Source organism: Lemur catta, chromosome 3 (genome assembly GCF_020740605.2).
Source record: "Lemur catta isolate mLemCat1 chromosome 3, mLemCat1.pri, whole genome shotgun sequence".
Classification (NCBI taxonomy): domain Eukaryota; kingdom Metazoa; phylum Chordata; class Mammalia; order Primates; family Lemuridae; genus Lemur; species Lemur catta.
Genome location: NC_059130.1, coordinates 112,535,487 through 112,557,874, shown reverse-complemented (window position 1 = coordinate 112,557,874; position 22,388 = coordinate 112,535,487). Strand labels below are relative to the sequence as shown.

At 46.7% G+C, this 22,388-nt stretch overlaps 1 protein-coding gene across 1 annotated transcript; it reads left to right on the top strand.

Annotated features, from left to right (window-relative positions):
• On the top strand, positions 1-22,018 carry PINK1 (PTEN induced kinase 1). Its single transcript, XM_045548519.1, has 8 exons — positions 1-467; positions 11,531-11,818; positions 13,527-13,627; positions 17,016-17,198; positions 17,851-18,014; positions 18,961-19,088; positions 19,457-19,693; positions 20,566-22,018. Exons 1-8 carry the CDS (start codon positions 81-83, stop codon positions 20,821-20,823), a joined length of 1,746 nt encoding a protein of 581 aa, XP_045404475.1. The 5' UTR covers positions 1-80; the 3' UTR covers positions 20,824-22,018.
• Positions 22,019-22,388: the final 370 nt, after the last annotated feature.

Sequence of the window (22,388 nt, the reverse complement as noted above, 5' to 3'; positions counted from 1 at the left end):
GCCGCCCCCGAACTTTGTTGTGACCAGCGTCCCGGACGCCAGCGGCGGCTGCGGCCGCAGGACGGGGCCGCGGCGCTACCATGGCGGTGCGACAGGCGCTGGGCCGGGGCCTGCAGCTGGGTCGGGCGCTGCTGCTGCGCTTCACGGCCAAGCCTGGCCCGGCCTACGGCTGGGGGCGGCCCGGCCCGGCGGCGGGCTGGGGCCGCGGAGAGCGCCGGGGCTGGGCCGCAGGAGCCGGGGCGGAGCCGCGCAGGGCCGGGCTCGGGCTCCCCGACCGCTACCGCTTTTTCCGCCAGTCGGTGGCCGGGCTGGCGGCGCGGCTACAGCGGCAGTTCGTGGCGCGGGCCCGGGGCGGCGCGGGCCCTTGCGGCCGGGCCGTTTTTCTGGCCTTTGGGCTGGGGCTGGGGCTCATCGAGGAGAAGCAGGCGGAGGGCCGGCGGGCAGCCTCGGCCTGTCAGGAGATCCAGGTGAGCCGGGCCGCGGGCGGGGGCGGGCCCTGAGCCCGGTCTGGGGGCGGGGCTGGGAGGGGGGCGGGTCCTGAGCCACGTCGGGGGGCGGGGCTACGTGCGGGGTTGGAGCCCTGGGTCCGAGTGTGGCAGGCGACTGTTAAGGTCTGTCTTTGAGAAATCACCAGTTAAGGTTCATTTATTTCACCGTGACTGATCATCTGATATAAATCCAGCACCTCACATTTGTACAGTTTCCCTTCCTCAAACAGCATGTTTTAGAAGCTACGTTGCTAACTATAGCTCCAGATGTACCATAGCAAATGGCTTTGTGTAAATTTTCTAAAATTTAATGGCAACTAAATCATGACATTCCTATCCCTTGGGGTAGTTGTCATCTCCAACTTATGGAGGAGGAACCATTCTCAGAGAGGTGAAGCGACTTGCTCGAAGTCACACAGCTAATAAAGGGCAGTGTGCGAATTCTGGTTCTCCAAAGCCTGTACTCTTAACTGCTGGGCCTGCCTGCCTCCACAGTTTAGCCAAACGATTAGTCAATAAAGTAGCTGAAACCACCATAAGAACTATGAATGGCAAGAAAAAACATCAGACCTTAAATTATAGTTAACCTGTGAATAGTCAGTCATCCCTAGCGACTGAACACATAGAGGTTCTCAGGCTTTCTGAATTTTTAAAGTAGCACGGAGACTACTGTTTCTGCTCAACCAAAGCCGTATTAATTGGGGTTCTCTAAACAGAATAAATAGGATGTGTCCAGAGAGAGAGATTTATTCCAAGGACTTGGCTCACCATGGAGACTGGCAAGTCTAAAATCTCCCAGGTAAGCTGTCAGACTGAAACCCAGGGAAGAGCCAGTATTGCAGTTCAAGTCTGAAGCCTGTCTGCTGGCAGACTTTCTTCTTCTTTCAGCAGGTCACTGTTTTTTAAAAAATTTTTTGTAGAGATGGGGTCTCGCTATGTTGCCCAGGCTGGACTCAAACTCCTTGCCTCAAGTGATCCTCCTACCTTGGCTTCCCAAAGTGACAGGATTACAGGCCTGAGCCACTGTCCCCAGCCAAGGTCACTTTTTTCCTGGGGTTGGAACCACTCAGTATAGCCCCTGTGTTTTACAAGTTAGGACTGAGGTGGTGGAAGATGGAGTGACTTGCTCAAGGACACAGCTGTTAGGACCAAGCAGTGTCTCCTGTGTTTCCTGGTTTCCAGCCCAGTTCTTGTTCCTCATCACCAATGTCTCATGTTTGAGCTCTGTCCAGCTTGGGGTGACAGGTGACATCTGGCCTAGTCCCCAGCCCCTGTCCTTGTCTTTTGCCACAGCTTAACTGGCAGAAAGCAAGGATGGCAGATTTAACAAATCCTGTTTAAAACTAAAGAGGCTCTTTTTTTTTTTTTTGCTTTTAGCTGAGGAAATTGATCCTCCTAAGCTTACCATTCATGCACATATTACTGTCAGGCGGACACTAAGTCATTCGTGAAGGATCCTCCCCCGTGACCCAAACACTCCCCAGTAAGCCCCACCTCCAACACTAGGGATCAAATTTCAACACGGTTTGGGGGAGCAAACATCCCAATTATAGCCTGCAGCAGTGGAACATTCTGCATCTTAACTGGTGGTGAACACAAATCTGTATACAAGATAAAATTGCATAGGACTACATGCACAAATGCAGATTTTTTAAAAATGGTGACAGCTGAGTAAGGTCTGTAGCCAACAGTGTACTAATGTCACTTTCCTGTTTTTGATACTGTGCTACTACTATCTAAGAATTACCTTTGGAAAAACCTGAGTGAAGGGTACAGAGGACACTTTGTACTATTTTTTTGCAACTTCCTGTGAGTCTATAATTATTTCAAAATAAAAAGTTAAAAAACTTTATCTCATTCTGGCCAGGTGGGGTGGCTCATGTCTATAATCCCAACATTTTGGGAGGCTGAGGCAGGAGGATCACTTGAGGCCAGGAGTTTGAGCGAGGCAGCAGTGAGCTATGTTTGCGCCACCGTACTCCAGCCTGGGTGACAGAGTGAGATCCTGTCTCTAAAATATATACATACACACACACACACATACACATGTATATATTTCTCAAAACCATGGTTGACGTGGTATTACTCTACACAATATTGCTTTTGCTCCATGGAGTTTATAAACCAGTTGACCAGGGAAGATGGATTTTCATTCTTTAAAAAAGTTCAAAGTTCTAGTGCAAGGTATATTTGCTTTAGGAATCCTCCAGAAGGAAAGTTGCTGTAGGCTGGGTCATCGGGGCTGGTTACAGAGGAAGGGGGAGCTCGAGTAGGCTTGATGGATGAGCAGGGACGAGAGGGCATAGCAGTACCGTGGCAGGGGAGGGGTGAGCAGCGGTTCAGAGAGGAGTCTGAAGGGTAAGCACACACAGTGCGCAGACCAGCCTGGCAAAGCACCAGGACAAGGCATCGAATAGCCTTCTGGGCAGAGTTGTGCACAGCAGAGTGACACGTGAAAGCAGTGTGGGTTAGTGTGGCTCAGAAGCAGTGAAGGGATGGCCTGAGTGGGGGTGTCTAGAGACAGTGCCCATAGGCTGCTGCCGAGGGGGGTGCACAGTGCTGTGCCTGGTGCCCCTGGGTGACCAGCCATGGAGTTGGGAAAGGGGATCAGCAGATCAGACCATTGGAGGGGAAAGACTGAGCCTGGGAGACTGGAGATGTGACGTCACTACTGCCGGAAGCAGGGTGAGGGGCTGTCCAGACTTTTGGCACATGGCCTCTTTCCCAGCGCAGCATGGTGCACAGGACCTGCCCCTCCATCCATGTCTGCCAGAACTCTTGTGCTCTTGTTTCCTTCCTCAACAGAGTAGGCCCATCAGAGTCCTGAGAGGCAGAGGCGTGCGGGGAGTTAGCTACGCTCCCCGCAAAGGGGTGTTTTTTCTCTTTCTTTGGATCAGGTCTCTAAGTTGACCATGCCAGTTTGCTGGGAGTTAGCTACGCTCCCAGCAAAGAGGTTTTTTCTTCCGATTGGGTCTCTCAGGCAGGGGTCATCGCAAAGGATGAAAAAATAGTAGGAAACAGAAATAATAATAATAATACACAGAGCCAAAGATATAGTTTATAAAGTAAAGGTTTATGAAAATAGATAAAAGCAGGGTATCCGGATGGGGATATTTCCTCCCGCTAGAAATATCTCCAAAACTGAATATCCACACAGGTATTATATAGGGTAGGTACAGGCTCCCGTTGCCAAGGGCAACGGAATTCACATACTAACAGGCAGTTTGCTTTAGGGTCAAAGTCTTATACAGATCCTTTAACTAACTCTAACTAGGGGAACAATGAGCTGTAAAATCTTCTTGGGGCAAACTTCTAAGTTTTCTGATAAGGCTATTACTTCAAAAACCAGAGACATCTTGGCTCTGGTGATTGTGTTCTTGGAGACAGAGATGATTTCAGAAGTCAACATGAGCTGTGCTTTGTGTTAATTACTTTAACCGCATGGCTCCTTCTGGGCGGCTTGGGCATTAGCATATGTCTCTGATCAGCTCTCATCTCTGGGGGTCCTTGCCAGCTCTGGCAACCCATGGCTCTAGGAAGAGACCTGCCTTGTCTTTCAAAACAGGTGAGAACCATAGGCCCAGTTTACAGCTGTCTCTTTGAAGTGCAGCTTTTACTGACCAAGGAGATGCCCTCCTGAGACGAGGCAGCTTTTGAACCAACACATTTCTTTTTTCTTTAAGGCAAAGCCTTATGTGACTTCTGAAATCAAATCTTGTCTCCAGAAATACAGGGGGCATTTCTATGACTCAGTATTCTTAGGCCCAACATCTCCCCCTTTTTTATTTTTTGAACAAAGTTGATGGAGTTGGACAGCCATCACAGCAAGGCGTTGGTCTCCGGATTCTTGTCTTCTTCGGAGTTTTCTCCAGACTATAAATAAACACAAGCAAAGGATTAAAATAATGCCAAAAGTTACAATAGTGGAACTCCCATAGATCTTAAGATGATAAAGTGGATCAGCTGACTCTAAACCAGAAGAGATGTCATTAATAATGTCAGCTTCCAAGAGCAATTTAAGTTTGTGACTGAAAGTACTTAATATTTCTTGTTGTAAGTTTCCAATCTCTTCAGATTTCCTTGATTAAGTAGATGTTTTTTGATGTTTTCCCAAGGAAACCGAGTTTGATTACATATATGAGGTGTAACACAAAATTGAGTGATATTCCAATCGCAACGGAGTCTAAGTTGCTTTTGTAGACTTATAACCTGGTCTCTCAACAAGGTGACTGCTTGTTGTAAGTCAGCAACTTGAGTAGCTAATTTAGTGTCAATTTGATTTTGGGTAGACCATAATTGATTTGAATCGTGGTGCCAATTTTGAACACATTCAGTGGTCTGAACAGTCTGATGCAGAGCCACACCTGCCGTGGCCGCAGAAGCAGTGACAGCAATGATCCCCAAAATAGCTGCTATTAAGAGACCAATAAATCTTTTTGTACGTTTAAGAATGTGGTTAAGTAGTTTGTCCAAAAGGAACATTGCTGATGTTTCTTGCCAGACTCTATTCATTTTAACAGGTAACCACAGTCCTGTTCTGGCTTTGAGAATATAAAGTGTTTCCTTATAAGGATTGAACTTTATAGAATTGTTAATACAGGTATAGTAAGAACAGTTGTTACAGGTCACTAGGAAAGAAGGTTCGTTATAAACAGCATGTCCAATCATAAATAAGTAAGGCAGTCTAACACAAACTTGAATATAATGAGTAGTATTTAAACTAAAAGTCCATTCTCGCCTATTGTTTGTATCTAAAGTGCGTGTGCTAATCCAGGCCTGCAAAGGGTGCAAAGCAGCTGATATTTTCCACAACTGATCATGAATAGGGCCACCTAAAATATGAGGAGCTGGAGAGCTCATACCATCATTGAGCCATGTAATATGACTTTTAAGGTCAGTGTCTTTTACAGACATCGAGGTGGCAGTTTTATTCCAATGAAGCTTTTTAAAATTGTGAGAGGAGGCAGGATGTCCACAGGGACTCCAGTCTAGGACAACACCATAAGATGTGGACCCAGTAAGAATGCGCCCCGTGTGAGCTCTACAATTTTCCCATTGTACCCAGGTTTTAGGGTCAGAAATTATTACTTTCTTACAAATAGGTGTATCTGTGGGTGCAATTTTAGAATGCCCTAAAGTGATGTGTCTGGTTGCCAGACACTCTTACCACCATGTTCACCACGCAGATCATGGCAGGAAAAAGATTTACAGACGTTTTAGGTACAGATGTCCGGTTCAATATCCTGTCTGCTTTTTCTTATGTTCTCTTCAGCTGTCCCCACATCATGATCTGTGCCTGATGTGTCTTCCGCTTTTTCCCCTCGAGTTTCCACTCTGGGTTTGATTTTTCTGCTTGGAATCCAGACTGTTTGTCCGTCATCTGTCAAAACACAAGCAAAAACTCTCCCCCACACCTTCACCCATCCTTCTTTCCATATATTTTCTACATCATCTTTCCACCAGATAGGCTGGTGAGGGAAAGAGTCTGATTGTCAACTCCCATTCCAATGCTTTTCTATTGCTGTTAATTTATCTTCCTTACGAATATTCAAAAAATTTAAGGTAAATAAGGCTTGATTTATTCTATCTTTGGGAGACTGTCTACCTCCCCCTTTTTGTTTTAATAACATGTTTTTTAAAGTTTGATGTGTACGTTCTATAATACCTTGTCCTTGAGGATTATAAGGAATGCCAGTAATGTGCTTGATGTCCCATTTAATACAAAAAGCTGCAAAAGAATGACTAGTGTAAGCAGGGCCATTGTCAGTTTTAATGGTGGCTGGGACTCTTCATGTAGACAAAACTGGAGTGTAAATGTGAGAGTATATGTTTAACAGTTTTTTCAGAGGATAGAGTAGTCATAATAAGACCAGAATAAGTATCTATAGTAAAATGTACAACACCTAACTTGTCAAATTTAGGAATATGTGTAACATCCATTTGCCATAATTCATTTGGTGAGAGACCTCGAGGATTAACTCTTGCAGAAAATTTAGGCTGATTGATTAGTTGACAAGTGGGACAATGAGAAATAATATGTTTGGCTTGATTATTGGTTATGTGAAATTTTTTAATTAAACCTTTAGTATTAATATGAGTCAGTTGATGAAATTTAGTTGCTTCTTGAACAGAACCAACGAGCAATTGATCTATTTTTTCATTGTCAGCCACTAATGGGCCTGGAAGGTTAGTATGAGATCTGATATGGGTAATAAAAAGTGGAAACTGGCAATTCCGTATAATCGATTGAAGTTGCTGAAATAGTTTGGAAATTTCATCAGTTTTTGTAATAGTAACTGTTTCTAAGGCTAGAACTGTTTGTACAACATATTGCGAATCAGAAACAATATTTAAGGGTGAAGTAATATCTAGTAAAAGCTGAGTAACAGCCTGCAATTCTATTTTTGTGCTGAAGCGTAAGGGGTGGTCCATACCTTAGTTAAAGGACCAGAATAACCTGCCTGACCATTGCTACTGCCATCAGTAAAAAAGGTAGGAGCATGAGGTATAGGCATGGACTTTACTATCTTAGGTAATATCCATTGAGTCAGTTTTAAAAATTGGAACAACTTATTTTTTGGATAGTGATTATCAATAATTCCTATAAAATCAGATATACCTGATTGCCAATCTAGGTTTTGCTGATAAGCCATTTGAATTTGAGAATTAGTAAGAGGAATAATGATTTTTTCAGGATCTAGGCCACTTAGATGTTTTAATCTTTGATGGCCTTTAAATATAATTTGACCGATTTTATCCAAATATGTCGAAAGACGTTTTTGTTGTTTATGTGGGAGAAAAATCCATTCAATTATACCCTCTTCTTGAATTAAGGTAGCAGAGGGAGAATGTTTTGATGGATAAACAACTAAATCTATTCCCTTTTTAAGATTTATTCTAGAAAGTTGAGCTTTGTGTATATGAGATTGAATCCATGCCAATTCCTCCTGAGCTGCCTGAGTTAGTTGGCGAGGACTGTTAAGATCAGAATCACCCTTTAGTATAGCAAATAAATTACTTAAAGCATAAGTAGGAATCCCTAACATAGGTCTAAGCCAATTTATGTCTCCTAACAACTTTTGAAAATCATTTAAAGTTTGCAACTTGTCAATATGTAACTGAACCTTTTGAGGAATTATTTTGTTTTTATCAATGAGAGATCCCAGATAAGTAAAGGGGTAGTCTTGTTGGACTTTATCTTTAGCAATTATTAAACCGAATTGAAGCAAAATTTGTCTGGCTTGTTGGTATAGTTGTTCTAATTTTTGTTTTGATGAACATGCAAATAAAATATCATCCATATAATGAATAATATAACTATGAGGAAAACAGTTTCTTAATATATCTAAAGGCTGATTGATAAAATGTTGGCACAGGGTTGGGCTGTTAAGCATGCCCTGAGGCAAGACTTTCCATTGGTATCACTTAGTCGGCTGTTGGTTGTTTAATGCAGGTATGGTAAAGGCAAATTTCTTTCTATCAGATATTTGTAAAGGAATTGTAAAAAAGCAGTCTTTTAGATCTACTATTATAATATGCCAATCTTTAGGGATCATAGCCAGAGAGGGAAGTCCTGGCTGTAGGGTTCCCATTGGCTGTATAATTGCATTGATTTTTCTTAGATCAGTTAACATTCGCCATTTGCCAGATTTCTTTTTAATAACAAATATAGGAGAATTCCACGGACTGGTGGATTCCTCTATATGTCCTGCTTGTAATTGTTCTTCTATTAATATTTGAAGAGCACCCAATTTTTCTTGGTTTAGCAGCCACTGCTCTGTCCATATAGGCTTTTGTGATATCCAATTTAAAGCCAGAGCATAATGGTGCTTTTCAGTAGCAGTGGCCGCTATCCAAAATTTGGATAGCCTAAACCATGCCGAGAAGTATGTGCCTTTGGTGCCTTGAAAGTCTTAGCCCCTTGGCTCCTTTTACCCAAACCAAAACAAGGGTTATAATTCATATTTAGCATAATTTGTTTAGCAGGAGCAGATATATTAGGTATATTGATGTATGCTCCCCATTGCTGTAACAAATCTCTTCCCCACAAACTAATAGCGATGTTAGCCACATAAGGTTTTAAAGTGGCTGTCTGTTTATCAGGGCCTGAACAATTTAAAATTTGTTGACTTTGAAATATATCAGTCATCGTTCCTATTCCGGTAAGAACAGTAGGAACTTGTTGTAAAGGCCAAGCCTTTGGCCAAAAACTTTTAGAAATAATTGTAACATCAGCTCCAGTATCTACAAGTCCAACAAAAGGTTTGCCATTTAACTTAATTTTTAATTGAGGTCTCTGGTCATTAATAAAAGTTTGCCAATATACTTTAGTTCCAGTACTCCCAAAACCTCCTTGCCTTAGAACATCAGATTTTCCAATCTGTATATAAGGTAATAATAGAAGTTGTGCAATACGGTCTCCAGCCTGAATAAGATAATCAAAATTGGAACTCATCATAACTGAAATTTTTACTGAGTAATCTGAATCAATTACATCCAAATGTACTGAAATTTCTTTCAATGTAAGAGAGTTCTGGTTACGGATAAAAGCTCTGGAAAGTTGTTTACAAATTCTTTTTTAAATGTCCTTTATGGCCATAATTGAGACATTTTACGACAGTTTTTTGCTTTTCGGGAATGCTGCTCTCACCGCTAGCCTCAGCTAACATTTGTATTTTAAAAGCCTCTGACTTAAATTTTGGCAAAATTTTTTTTTTTTAAAACTTTTTGAGCGGTGGATGTAAAGGCCACTAACACTTTGAATTAACATTATTAAAAGCCAATATATATATAACATCAAAAATTTTTTTAACTCAGGCAGACTAACCGTTTTTTGCACAACATCTTGCAATCTAGCAATAAAATTTACATAAGTTTCATTAACATTTTATACAAGAAAACACAGACTGTTTAGAAGTTATCTTTTTTTATGCTCTAATACAGCACTGTTGAATTTGAGTAATAACCTGATTATCTTTTCTAAGATCTTAGTTTGCTCTTTAAAAGTTTTTCTATCAGCCTCTCTCAAGGGTGGATCATGCTTTTGGGAATCATTTGCATTAGAAAGTAGTGGTTCCCAAGCTTAAAGCGGCTGACTTGAGCCGTGCAGAGAGCTCTTGCTTAAAGTGAAAGTTCACCTTTAGAATTTTTTTTTCTTTTTTCTTCTTTTTTCTCTTTTTTTTTCTTTTCTTTTTTAACTAAGCTTATTTTAGGACGGATATCGTCCGTGTCGCTAAAAGAGAATTCTGAGTTAGAATGAAATGGCTGTAGAGCTTGAGAAATCAAAGAGCAGAGTTTTTAAATATATAGAGGAGTCATTTTTCCTTTATGGAGCGCTTTATGTAATGTTTTCAGCGCCAGTTGCTTTTACTGCAGCTTGAACTCACCCGGAGGTGGGAACCAATCACAGTGCTTGGAAATTAAATGTAACAATTTCTCGAGATTTTACTTTTTGGCAACTAATTTATCACTCTTTAATAAGCTCTCAACAATTCCACATACTCAGAAAAGATAGTCTTCCTCATTATTTTAATCCGGACAGAATAATAATTTACTTTGCCCTGGAGATGTTCACTTACCTCTCTTCAGGTAAGACACGCGCCTGACTTTCAATCCACTCCAGGTCCCTTGCGATGCAATTCGGGAATTCCTTCGCTCGAGCAAAGCCTTTTGCCTTTAAGACCCTAGCGGAATATCCTGCCGACTACGCCAGTTTGTGGGGAGTTAGCTACGCTCCCAGCAAAGAGGTTTTTTCTTCCGATTGGGTCTCTCAGGCAGGGGTCATCGCAAAGGATGAAAAAATAGTAGGAAACAGAAATAATAATAATAATACACAGAGCCAAAGATATAGTTTATAAAGTAAAGGTTTATGAAAATAGATAAAAGCAGGGTATCCGGATGGGGATATTTCCTCCCGCTAGAAATATCTCCAAAACTGAATATCCACACAGGTATTATATAGGGTAGGTACAGGCTCCCGTTGCCAAGGGCAACGGAATTCACATACTAACAGGCAGTTTGCTTTAGGGTCAAAGTCTTATACAGATCCTTTAACTAACTCTAACTAGGGGAACAATGAGCTGTAAAATCTTCTTGGGGCAAACTTCTAAGTTTTCTGATAAGGCTATTACTTTCAAAAACCAGAGACATCTTGGCTCCGGTGATTGTGTTCTTGGAGACAGAGATGATTTCAGAAGTCAACATGAGCTGTGCTTTGTGTTAATTACTTTAACCGCATGGCTCCTTCTGGGCCCGGCTTGGGCATTAGCATATGTCTCTGATCAGCTCTCATCTCTGGGGGTCCTTGCCAGCTCTGGCAACCCATGGCTCTAGGAAGAGGCCTGCCTTGTCTTTCAAAACAGGTGAGAACCATAGGCCCAGTTTACAGCTGTCTCTTTGAAGTGCAGCTTTTACTGACCAAGGAGATGCCCTCCTGAGACGAGGCAGCTTTTGAACCAACACATTTCTTTTTTCTTTAAGGCAAAGCCTTATGTGACTTCTGAAATCAAATCTTGTCTCCAGAAATACAGGGGGCATTTCTATGACTCAGTATTCTTAGGCCCAACAGAGGCGGGAAGATAGGACTTAATGACTCGGCTCTGGGGATGCTACTGATCTCACCCCCTTGCCTGCAAAAGCTCCTGAGGTCATTGTTGATCACACACTCCTGGTAAGCTGTCCAGGAGCTGTCAGCCTAGGTCTTTGCTGAGAGAGCCGTCTCCATAATCAGACACCTCCAAGACTGGGCAGGAGAGCGAAGGCAGCAAAGGGGTGGTGTACCAGCTGCAGGACCTCTCAGCTAACTCAGGGCTGCGATCAACAGTGGTGCAGTGAAGCAACAGTTTCAGAAAGATTATTCTGAACAATGAGAGAGAGAGGCAGGATGGCCTGCCCTCAGGATGAGCAGCCAAACCCAATTGGCTTGTGTTTTATTGGTCCTTGATCTTGCCAGTGATGACCAGGCCTCTCCCCTCCTCCTCCGTTTCCCTGTACTTGGGCCTTCATGGGCTCCCTGGCTCACAGTGCATTCTTTTTCCTTGCAGGCAATTTTTACCCAGAGAAATAAGCTGGTGCCTGACCCACTGGACACTAGGTGCTGGCAGGGCTTCCGGCTGGAGGAGTATCTGATAGGGCAGTCCATCGGCAAGGGCTGCAGTGCCGCAGTGTACGAAGCCACCATGCCTGCGTTGCCCCAGCACCTGGAGGTGGCAAAGAGGATCGAGCTGCTCCCAGGGAGGGGCCCAGATGTCATCCCGCGAGGACAAGAGGAGGCGCGAGCGGCAGGGGCCCCTGCCTTCCCCTTAGCCATCAAGATGATGTGGAACATCTCGGTAAGGGTGGGGCCTTCCAGCCTGAAAGTAGCCGTTTCTCAAAATGCCTATCATAGGAGGCCTGGCAGAGCCTTTTTCCAGGAAGTAGATAGGAAAAGACACATTCTCCACAGGAAAGGTGCCTATGCAGTTAGGCTTCCTCCCCCTCTTATACAAACGTCTAAAGCAGAATGTCTCCAACTGGCATGTGCCCACACATCACCTGGGGATTGGTTCAAAGGCAGACTCGGGTTCAGCAGGCCCGGGCTGGGGCCTGAGGTTCTGCCTTTCCCGCAGGCTCCCAGGCAGTGCTGATGCTGCAGGTTTGTGAGCCACACTTTGAGCAGCAAGTGCCCAGGCCGTTGGCTTCTACCTGAGAGCAGTTGGCTCATTTCAGGTCTGCCCTTACAGCGTCCGCTCCTCGCTGCAGCCTGGCTTACTGGAGAGGAGGAGCCATACTCCCTTCCTCTCCACTGACGCTTTGTGCCCACCCTGAGATCAGAGGCTTGCTTGTGACCTCCCTGTTCTCACCTCTTGGAAGGACTCAAGGCTTTGGGAAACTGAAGAATATTTTTCCCCCACAAAAACAAAGATTTCTGTCTATTTAGAGTAATTTCTTTACCTTGCCATTGCTAGATGGGTTCAGAAAATTCATCAAGACCTGATGTTCTGTCTCCTGCCCAGAGCATCTGCCCAAGGCTGAGATGGAAAACAGTCCAGCAGTTCATGCTGGACACAAGAAAATGCAGTTTCTTGTTTTGATTTGGGGAATGAAGGTTATTAGACTCTTATACTCCAAGCTGGGTTAATAACTAACAAGTAGCCAAATCCTTTGCCTGTAAAACATCCAGTCTTAGCATCAGAACTTAACTGGAGGCCGAATGCAGTGGCTCACACCTGTAATCCCAGCACTTTGGGAGGCCAAGGCGGGAGGATCACTTGAGGCCAGGAGTTCAAGAGCAGCCTGGACAATATAGCAAGATCCTCTCTCTGCAAAGAATGAAAAAATTAGCTGGGCGTGGTGGCACATGCCTGTAGTCTTACCTACTTGGGACGCTGAGACAAGAGGATCCCTTGAGCCCAGGAGTTTGAGGTTACAATGAGCTATGATCATGCCACTGTACTGGGTGGACAGAGCAAGACCCTGTCTCTAAAAAGAACTTGGCCTGGTTGAGAAAGGACAGCTGTTAAAAGGATCTTCTTGATACTTAACAGGTTTCATAGGCCCTGAGAGCCATCCATATTAAAATGAGGAAAATAAGGTGCTTTTCCCCCTCTTTAGTTTTTGTTTGTTTATTTGGGGGAATGGGGGAAGGCTGTTCTGTGATTCAGCGCAGCTTCATCCAGGGTGCAGTTAGTCAGGCTCTGGCCTGTCCACTGAGGGGCGTCTTAGTGACCCAGTGGTCAGCTTCAAGCTGGTGGGGACCAGAGGCATCGATGGCAGGAAGAAGCGTCCCGTGCCCTGATCACCTTGGTGTTCCTCCTGCCCTGGGCACTAGGCCGCCAAGAGTTTCAGGGGTGGGGAGCGTTCTCTGAGTTGGCACAGATGGCACCTCTACCTCTCTGTCCCCCAGGAGTAACTAATCTTGGCTTGCCACTCAAGAAAGGTCATCTTAACCTCAAAGGCCAGAGCCAATTCTAGGCAGTAGCTGCCCTGGTCCGGATTGCAGGCAGGGCTGGGAGCTCGCCACTGCCCTCAGGTCGTGTAACCCTTGCGGATGTGTTCCAGGCGGGCTCCTCCAGCGAAGCCATCTTCAGCACAATGAGCCGGGAGCTGGTCCCAGCTAGCCGAGTGGCCTTGGCCGGGGAGTATGGCGCAGTCGCTTACAGGTAAGTGCCCTCTGCCCAGCGGACTGACTGTGAGCTCTTTGAGAGCATAATCATTTGTGTCCCCAGCACTCAGCGCAATGTGACAGGACACAGTAGATAATAAATGCTTACTGAACAATGTCATGAATGATGGATTTTCAGTTAGTGGATAATTTAGCTTGGGAAAGATTGCAGATCATCTGACTCCAGATGGTGATGTGTGAGGCTAATTCACATTGGAGCAGGGGAGAGGAGGCCAACCAAAAATGCGCAAATTCTGAACGCTAGAAAATCCATCTGAGTTCTCTGATTCCTCCTAAGCGTTACGCAGGTGGAGCGCCACCTGCCGTACAAACTGAATCCCGTCCCCACGGGAGGGAAGACTCATTCCACTAGCAGTTACAGCACACCTGTGGGTGCCAAGGGATTGAAAAACACGTGGTCTGCTCCCCAGGAGTTCTCTGTGTGGCAGCAGAGCCCGACAAGCCAGGAGCAGAGGCCCGGTGTGGTGAGTGCGAGAGTTAGAATAGAGTCCGCTCAGGTGCTAAGGGGACCCAGGGGAGGCGTGTGCACCGCAGGGTTGGAGCCACTCAGGCTTCTCAGAGGGGTGACTTGTGCTGCTTTTTGAAGGACAAATAGGCATTAGCTAGGCCAAGAGGTGTTCCCAGCAGAGGGAAGCACAGGTGGACCGCAGTGACGCTGCGGCTTAGTGAAGCCCCTTTCCACATGGGGTGAGGACGGGTGCTCTAGCTTATGGCAGAGGAGACACTTGTACTCAGCTTGATATCTGTACCCCACCAGGAAGACGTGAGACTGCTGCATTTTTGGTGATTTACCAGAGGACTGGTTTGTAGATCTTGGTTCTGTGAGAAGCAGGAAGGCAGAAGTAGGAACTTAAGGGAATAGATGTGGAAAACCCCTTCCACAGTGTGGAAGGTTCCAGTGTGCCTGAGCAGCCGTTGCTCAGGGGGGCTTCGTACTGTCCTCTTACTCTCCCTAGCCCTCCATAGGGAAGAGTGGACACCTGAATGTCAGCTGCCTTGGGGCTACCATTACCCTCAGGTGGCTCCTTTGTGGTGCGTCAGCCTGCTGACGGGAGCTGTCATATAGTTGGGAGTGCTATGATGTCACCTGCCCAGACCTCCCATGACGTAATCCCTGTCACTCGCTAGTCCTTTGCCCTGCGTTAGGTGTTTCCATAGCGCTTCTCGCTGTCTGGTCTTACACCACACGCTTTTGTCCATGCCCCGTCTCTGCACTGTTCTGTGCGTGCCGGTTTGTTTACTGCGACCCTGCAGCAAGGTGAATGTTGAATGACCGGATGGGCATGGCAGAAGGTACCTTATCCAACGTGCTGACGTTTCTCAGCAGAAACTTCCCTGAGAGCACTCTGGGTGCCATCTAGGGCCCTCTGTGACCTGCTCCTTTCGCTGCTTCTCCCACCTCATTTCTCACCCTTTGCCATTGGCACCTACACCCACCACATTTGCTTCCACGCCGCCTTCCCCAAGCGCACAGGCTCCTCCGTGACCATCTCCCAAGCGTGCAGTTGCTGTACGTGGGCTGCCCTCCCCGCACATTTCAGGTCTCAGTCTAAACACCTCCCCCTCATGTTTCTCCTCTGCCACATGCACTGTGTCTGGGCTCGCAGGACCTTTTGGGACCCTGACAGCCTTGCACTGCGATCCTGATTGGCCCAGTGGCCTGGGCATGGGAACAGTGCTGTGACTCCTTTCATTGCACAGAACAGGGGCCCACACAGGTTGACTTGAGAGGGGGCAGTGCAAGGGCACACGTGGACTGGGACACGGCAGCTCTGGGGACAGGGCAGGTGTCCTGCGCTCTCAGCATCGTCTGGCTCTGCTGCGTTCCCTTCACCGCACCGTCAGCATCCTTCCTTCTTCCCGTCTCTGTTCCCGCAGCCCGCTGGCTCGCTCCCCTCCTGGGCTCCCTGTGCCTGGGAGCCTTGCAGCGTCCCTCTCCTTCAGCTCCACTGCTGGCCGGCAGGTCTCTCCACTCGCACTCCCAGAGGAGAATCTGCCTCTCTCCCTTCCCTGTTTGTACCGACCATCCAGATGGATGTGACCGTAGGCTCGCTGCCCTTAGGGAGTGGCCACTCTTGGTCCAGTCAGCCCTGGCAGAGGAGGGGGGCTGGCACAGCAGGCAGAGCCACACCATCCGGAGTGCAGCCACTGCGCCTCGGCAGGGCTGGGGCGGGGGCTTCCAGAGGAGGAGTAGGCAGAGCAGGCAGGTGACACCACTACTACCGACTGCATCTGGATCCGTTCATTCACTCAGCACAGGCTCATTAAGCTCATACTCCATGCCAAAACTTACACTAGAACTTGGACTCATGGGGAGAAAATTCAGGCATGGTCCTTGCTCTTAGGGAGTTAAAATAATTACTTATTCAATGAATGTCACTCCCGCCTGTTAGATTGCAAACCCATGAGCACAGGGACTCTGCCTTGATCGCTGCCATAGCAGCGCAATGTCTGGTACTTAGTGTGAGAGCAGTAAACACTGGTTGAATGAATAACAGGACCAGCTAGTATTTGTTGAGTGCTTACTTTGTGTTAACATGATTCTAGGTACTTTATACATTATCAACCGTATAGCATGTTACTACCTTATTCCCCTTTTACACTCGAGACTGAGCCCAGAGGAGATAAGCACAGCAGTCTCCCTTTAATCCCGAGGGGGATACATTCCAGGGCCCCCAGTGGATGCCTGAAACCACAGATAGTACTGAACCCTGTATATGCTGTTCCTTCCTATACATACATACCTGTGATAAAGTTTAATTTATAAATTAGGCACAATAAAAGATTAACAGCAATAACTAATAATAAAATAGAACAGTTATAACAATATACTGTAATAAGAGTTCTCTCTCTCTGTCTCTCTCTCAATATCTCATTAAGCCAGGCACAGTGGTACATGCCTGTAGTCCCAGCTAATCGGGAGTTCACTACCTGCCTGGGCAACATAGACCTCATCGCACACACACAAAAAAAACCTTACTAAAAAAAAGTAGGCCACAGGTAGCTGAAACCATGGAAAGCAAAGCTGTGGATAAGGGGGCACAACTATAACTTGGCCAAGGACTTCTAGTAGCGGACCTTGAATTCAAACCCAGGCAGTCTGGTCCCAGGGTTTCTCAACCCTGTGTTCTGCTGCATGGGATGGAAGGATGGATGGATGGATAGGCAGATAGACGGATGAAGGATGGATAGGGGAGGCATCAGATATGTTCCCCAACACCATTTATAGTACCTGGCACATAGCGCATGATAAATATCTGATAAATAAGTGAATAAATGTCGGTGTTTGTTGTGGCCTTAGATTATTATCTTTCCAGCTGTTGTATCTGATACTGGCCTCATGTTTGTCCCACTTGGCTGAATAGAAAATCCAAGGGTGGTCCCAAGCAACTGGCCCCTCACCCCAACATCATCCGGGTTCTGCGCGCCTTCACCTCGTCTGTGCCGCTGCTGCCCGGGGCCCTGGTCGACTACCCTGATGTGCTGCCCCCACGTCTCCACCCAGAAGGCCTGGGCCACGGCCGGACACTGTTCCTCGTCATGAAGAAGTAAGTGGCTATAATCCCATCTGTCTCTCCTTAATAAACCTCATTTTAGTGCTTGCCTTAAAAAAAAAAAAAAAAGTAAGTGGCAGGGACATGGCAGGACCTGGAGCTACTTCATCTTCCCCGGGGGAGCTGGTGCCTGCCCTCCATGTGCACCTTGAGCACGGGGTTTCAGGGAAGCGGGTCCTCGCCCTTTGGGAGAATAAGGCCAGGGAGTACATCTGTCCTGGAGGGCACTTTCCCATTGAATGATTTTTCATGAAAACAAAATCTCACCTTCATCTAGAACATATTTTTTACCTAGTGCTTTTGGTCCATTTGACTATTACTCTTTCTCTGTGGCTTGGGTACCTGTTTTTAACATGGAAACAGGTCTCCTTCCTCACCGTCTGTACCGCCTAACTTTGCCATAATGGGTGTGTTAGGGAAATAAGATTTGCCCTGTTACTTTGAACATGAGGGGCCCCAGTTCCTACTCCCTAATTTCAGGATGGTGGGTGGGCGGGAACAGAAAGGATACATCAAAAAACAAATCAGAAAAGGATAAATGAAAAAGCTCCAGGAAGGGGAAGGGGAAAGGCCTAATGCTGACAGTGAGCAAGGTGCTGGGGTGGTTGACACGTGACAGCCAGAGGCCCTGTCCCCTCTCTGCCAGCTATCCCTGCACCCTGCGCCAGTACCTTCGCGAGAACACCCCCAGCCCGCGCCTCGCCACCTTGATGACCCTGCAGTTACTGGAGGGCGTGGATCATCTGGTTCAACAGGGCATCGCACACAGAGACTTAAAATCCGACAACATTCTTGTGGAGCTGGACGCAGGTAGGTGCCTGCCGTGCCCTCAGAGCTCTCCGGGGGCACTAGCGGGTAGGTCAGGGGTGTTTAGGACCCTTCATGTCCTCTTTGGTTTTCATGTTCTAAGTCGTCGTGTCTTCATTTACTCTATACGCAGAGATGAGCAGCCCTTCCTTCAGAACGGAGGCCTGCGTTCTCTGTGGAGAGACAGTTACCCAGGTTCCTTTCTGTCGCCCACTTACAGAACAAGAACCTCAGTGCCGCAGGTTTTCATGAATAAAGTAAAAGAGAGGTCGACTTTAGCTCATTATAAAAAATAATTTGCAAACAGTGAAAGCTGTCCAAATGTAAGCCCACATTGCCTCTGGAGATAATGAGTTCCCCATTGCTGGAAGCATTTGAGTAGAATTTGATTGGCCACTTGCCGCTTACCTGGGGATATTGAAAGGAGATTCAGACATCTGATAAATTTTAAACTAGAAGATTTAAAATAATTAAATGTGCAATTAAATGACTAGAGGAACTGCCTTTTTAAAGGAATTTTGCGAATCCTTTTACAAATAACTAAGTCCTAATGCACCTGCTTCTTAGGTTTGGATTTGGGGTTTTCAGATTCAGTTCAAAGATTCTTGGGGTGTTGCCCCTAGAGATCATTTGAGCCAAGCACTAGCTCCTTTGGTCTTGGGGACAGCTCCAACTACTAGAAAATTATTTAGATTGAGCCAAACTTTTATCTAGTCCTTTGCCTGGGGACTTTGCGGGCTTTTATATCCAGGAGACATTTCCATATTCATGTGGCCGGCCCTTCTGTTCAGCTGTCACGCCTTGCTGGCCTGTGCTCTGGGCCAATAGTGAGTCCCTGTTAGCCCTGCTCACCCATGTCTTGCTGGTGGCTTTAGCAGGGACATAGGAGGGCCTCTCGGAAGGAGAGGGGAGGGGAACCGGTTGCTCACCTCTGCCTGCTCCTTCCCAGACGGCTGCCCCTGGCTGGTGATCACGGACTTTGGCTGCTGCCTGGCTGATGCGAGCATCGGCCTGCAGTTGCCCTTCACCAGCTGGTACGTGGATCGGGGCGGAAACGGCTGCCTGATGGCTCCTGAGGTGAGTCCCCCAAGCATGTCATCACCATCTGCAGCTCTTCCTCCATGTTTCCACTAAGTGAGAGAATAAGACTTGATACCTCATTATTTACTCAACACCTTCCATCTTTTCTGACCCATAATTTGGCACAGGTTCCTTCCCTGCCACTTTGCTTTACTCCGCATTTCCCCAATGTTCCCAGATGTGAGTTTTGTCAGCGTAAACTAGGCAGTCTGAGCAAATTCTTCTGGGTCTAAGCAACAGCTCACTCAAATTTTGGGTTCCTTGGGACGGAATTCAGATTAGCCCGTGAGTCAGGTGACGTGCGAGAGTGTGAAGGGCTGGACGTGCCAGCAGCATGGGCATCTCAGCCATTGCTTTCCGAGCAGGTGTCCACGGCCCATCCTGGCCCCAGGGCGGTGATTGACTACAGCAAGGCTGATGCCTGGGCAGTGGGAGCCATCGCCTATGAAATCTTTGGGCTCGCCAATCCCTTCTATGGCCAGGGCAAGGCCCACCTTGAAAGCCGCAGCTACCAAGAGGCTCAATTGCCTGCACTGCCTGAGTCGGTTCCTCTAGACGTGAGACAGCTGGTGAGGTCACTGCTCCAGCGAGAGGCCAGCAAGGTGAGACATTCCCAGGCTTCACAGTAATGTTGGGTGGAAACCTCAGTTCAGTTCCAGAGTGAAGGTCAGGTTTGGGCCAGCATGACAGTGACAGAGAGACAGAGCCTCTGTCTTACAAAAGTAAAGCTTTGGCAATCACAGAACACAAAACAGAGTTTAGTATAAATGGGAGTAGGTAGCTAGCCACCAAATCATGAGTCAGAATCCTAGCAGTTCACTCTTGGCTTTTTTAGTTGCTTAAAAAGTTACTCAGAACGAAGGTGGCATTTTTGAGAAATGTTTGATGGAGATATAGCTCATGGAAACAGCTGAGATCTAATCAAACAGATAGATGGGAAAACGTCTCCTAAGAGCAGATCTGGCCACTGTGAGATTAATGTAAAGGAAACTGAGGCAGATCCATTTGAAGGCATAATTGGAGCAGCAGGGCAGGCTATAGTGGCAGGCTAAGTGCCAAGAGCTGAGCCAGACCTGCATCCAGTGAGTTCTGCACTCACTGCTTACCTCCTTCTTGGTGGCCTGCCATCTTGGTAACAGTAGGTGCTCAGAGATTTGTTAGAAAAACAACCGCAGCCGGTTATGCAATGATGAAAGACAACTTACCTCATAGCGCAAGGGACCAGACAGAGCTGTGCACAAAAGGCATGTGGCCTTCCACGAGGGGGAAGGCTGTTCCCACAATGCAGACTGCCACGGGCAGAGTTGTACACGTGGCATTGCCAGGAGCATGGGTAGAGGGCAGCCAGTATTTGTCAGCTGAGGGAAGAGTATCAGTAGGAGAGGGCGGAGGAACTGGGTTGGACCCTGCAGCAGCTGGTGGGCTGAGACCTTGTTCCAGATGTTCTAGGCTTCAGCTTCCCTTCCCGTTGCAGAGACCATCTGCCCGAGTCGCTGCAAATGTGCTTCATCTCAGCCTCTGGGGTGAAGACATTCTGGCCCTGAAGAATCTGAAGTTAGACAAGATGATTGGCTGGCTGCTGCAGCAGTCAGCCGCCACTCTGCTGGCCATCGGGCTCACAGAGAAGAGTAGTGTGGAAACAAAAATGAAGATGCTCTTTCTGGCCAACCTGGAGTGTGACGCACTCTGCCAGGCAGCCCTGCTCCTCTGCTCGTGGAGGGCAGCCCCATGACGGCTCTGCCCGGAGCTGGCGAATTACTAAAAGAGCTTAGCAGCACCTGTGTCGTGATGGTCTGTGAATGCCGAGGGGCCCCGGGGTGTGAGAGGGTGGGAGTCAGGAGACAGGACCGTGTGGAGAGGGCTGGTCCACCAGAGAAGGCCTCAGTTGTGGCAAATGGAAGGACAGTGTGAGTCAGAGTTCACAGTCTGTGGCTACTAACTCTAGCTGTGCAATTTGGGACAAATCCTATAACCTATATGGACTTAAGTTCTCTTACCTATAAAATGAAGAAATTGGTCTAACCCAGGATTGGCCAGCTTTCTTTAGAGGGCCAGATAGTAGATAATTTTAAGTTGTCATAACCACTCTATTCTGTCATTATAGTGCAAAAGTGGCTGCAAAAATGTAAATGAATAAGCATGGCTATGTTCCCATAGAGCTTTATTTATAGACACCGAAATTTTGTTTTCACGTGTCACTAACTATTCTTTCAATTTTTTTCAACCATCTAAATGTGTAGAAACCATGTTTAGCTTGCAGGCCATACAGAGACAGGTGGCAGGCCAGTTTGCCAACCCCTGGTCTAGATGAATTCAGATGGCATAACTCTAAAAAAAAAAATGCTGACTGATCACTGGGTCCCTTTGTGTCTCTCTTGCTGCTAATGTGTTAACTGCTGACCAGAAAGCCCTGTCTTAAGTCCCTGTCCTGTCCTCATAGGCCTCTGCGAAGTTAATGGCTGGACCGTTAAATGAGGCTGAGCTGCGGAGGGTTAGGCCTGCATCCACACCGCAGAGGATATAGGGTAAGGCAGTAGCTGAGGGTGGCTGTGACCTTTGCCCCTAGCACCAGGAACAGCCTGTGCTGTGGCTCATTTGAGAGGCAGAGTGGCATCAGGCCACATTTGCCAGGTGGGCTAAGGCAGACTTTTGCACGGGTCGGCATTCTCAGTGTGGAAAGCATGTAAGTGAGGCCTGGGAGGTGGGAGCCTCTGCACTCACCCGCTGTGTGTTCTGGACCAGCTCCGGGTGCTCGTGAGAAGGCATTTCCCCAGAGCTGCTCCGGCTACTGAGTTAACCTTGCATAGCTGAAATGACTGAGGAAGTGGAAATTAACACTGTGGTGTTTTAAACTTGTTGATTTCCCTCCTGACTAGCATTTCTTACAGGAATTGTGACATTAAATGCAAATGTACAACTGCAGAATACGTACGTGCCTTGAACTGAATATTTGGCTTTAAAAATGATTCTTATACCCCTAACATGAGAACATTTTGTGGGCAGGTATCAACACTGGGGAAGAGGTTTCACATGTAATTTTACACATGCTTTTTAGGAATGCAGATGTTGCCCAAAGAAAGGTGAACATATAGTGAAGGTTCTTTTCCACTAAGCAGTTCTAGAATTCTTAGTCCAGCGGCGTCACTCTAGATTTCCAATTTCAGTGATTCTCCACCCCCTCAGTGTATTGACAACTTCATTTTGTCCCTCAAGGAGAAGGTAGGAAGTGCTGTCATTCCACAGGTAAAAGACAATCCAGTCTTAGGCAAAATTCAAAGAAGCCACTACAATTCTGTG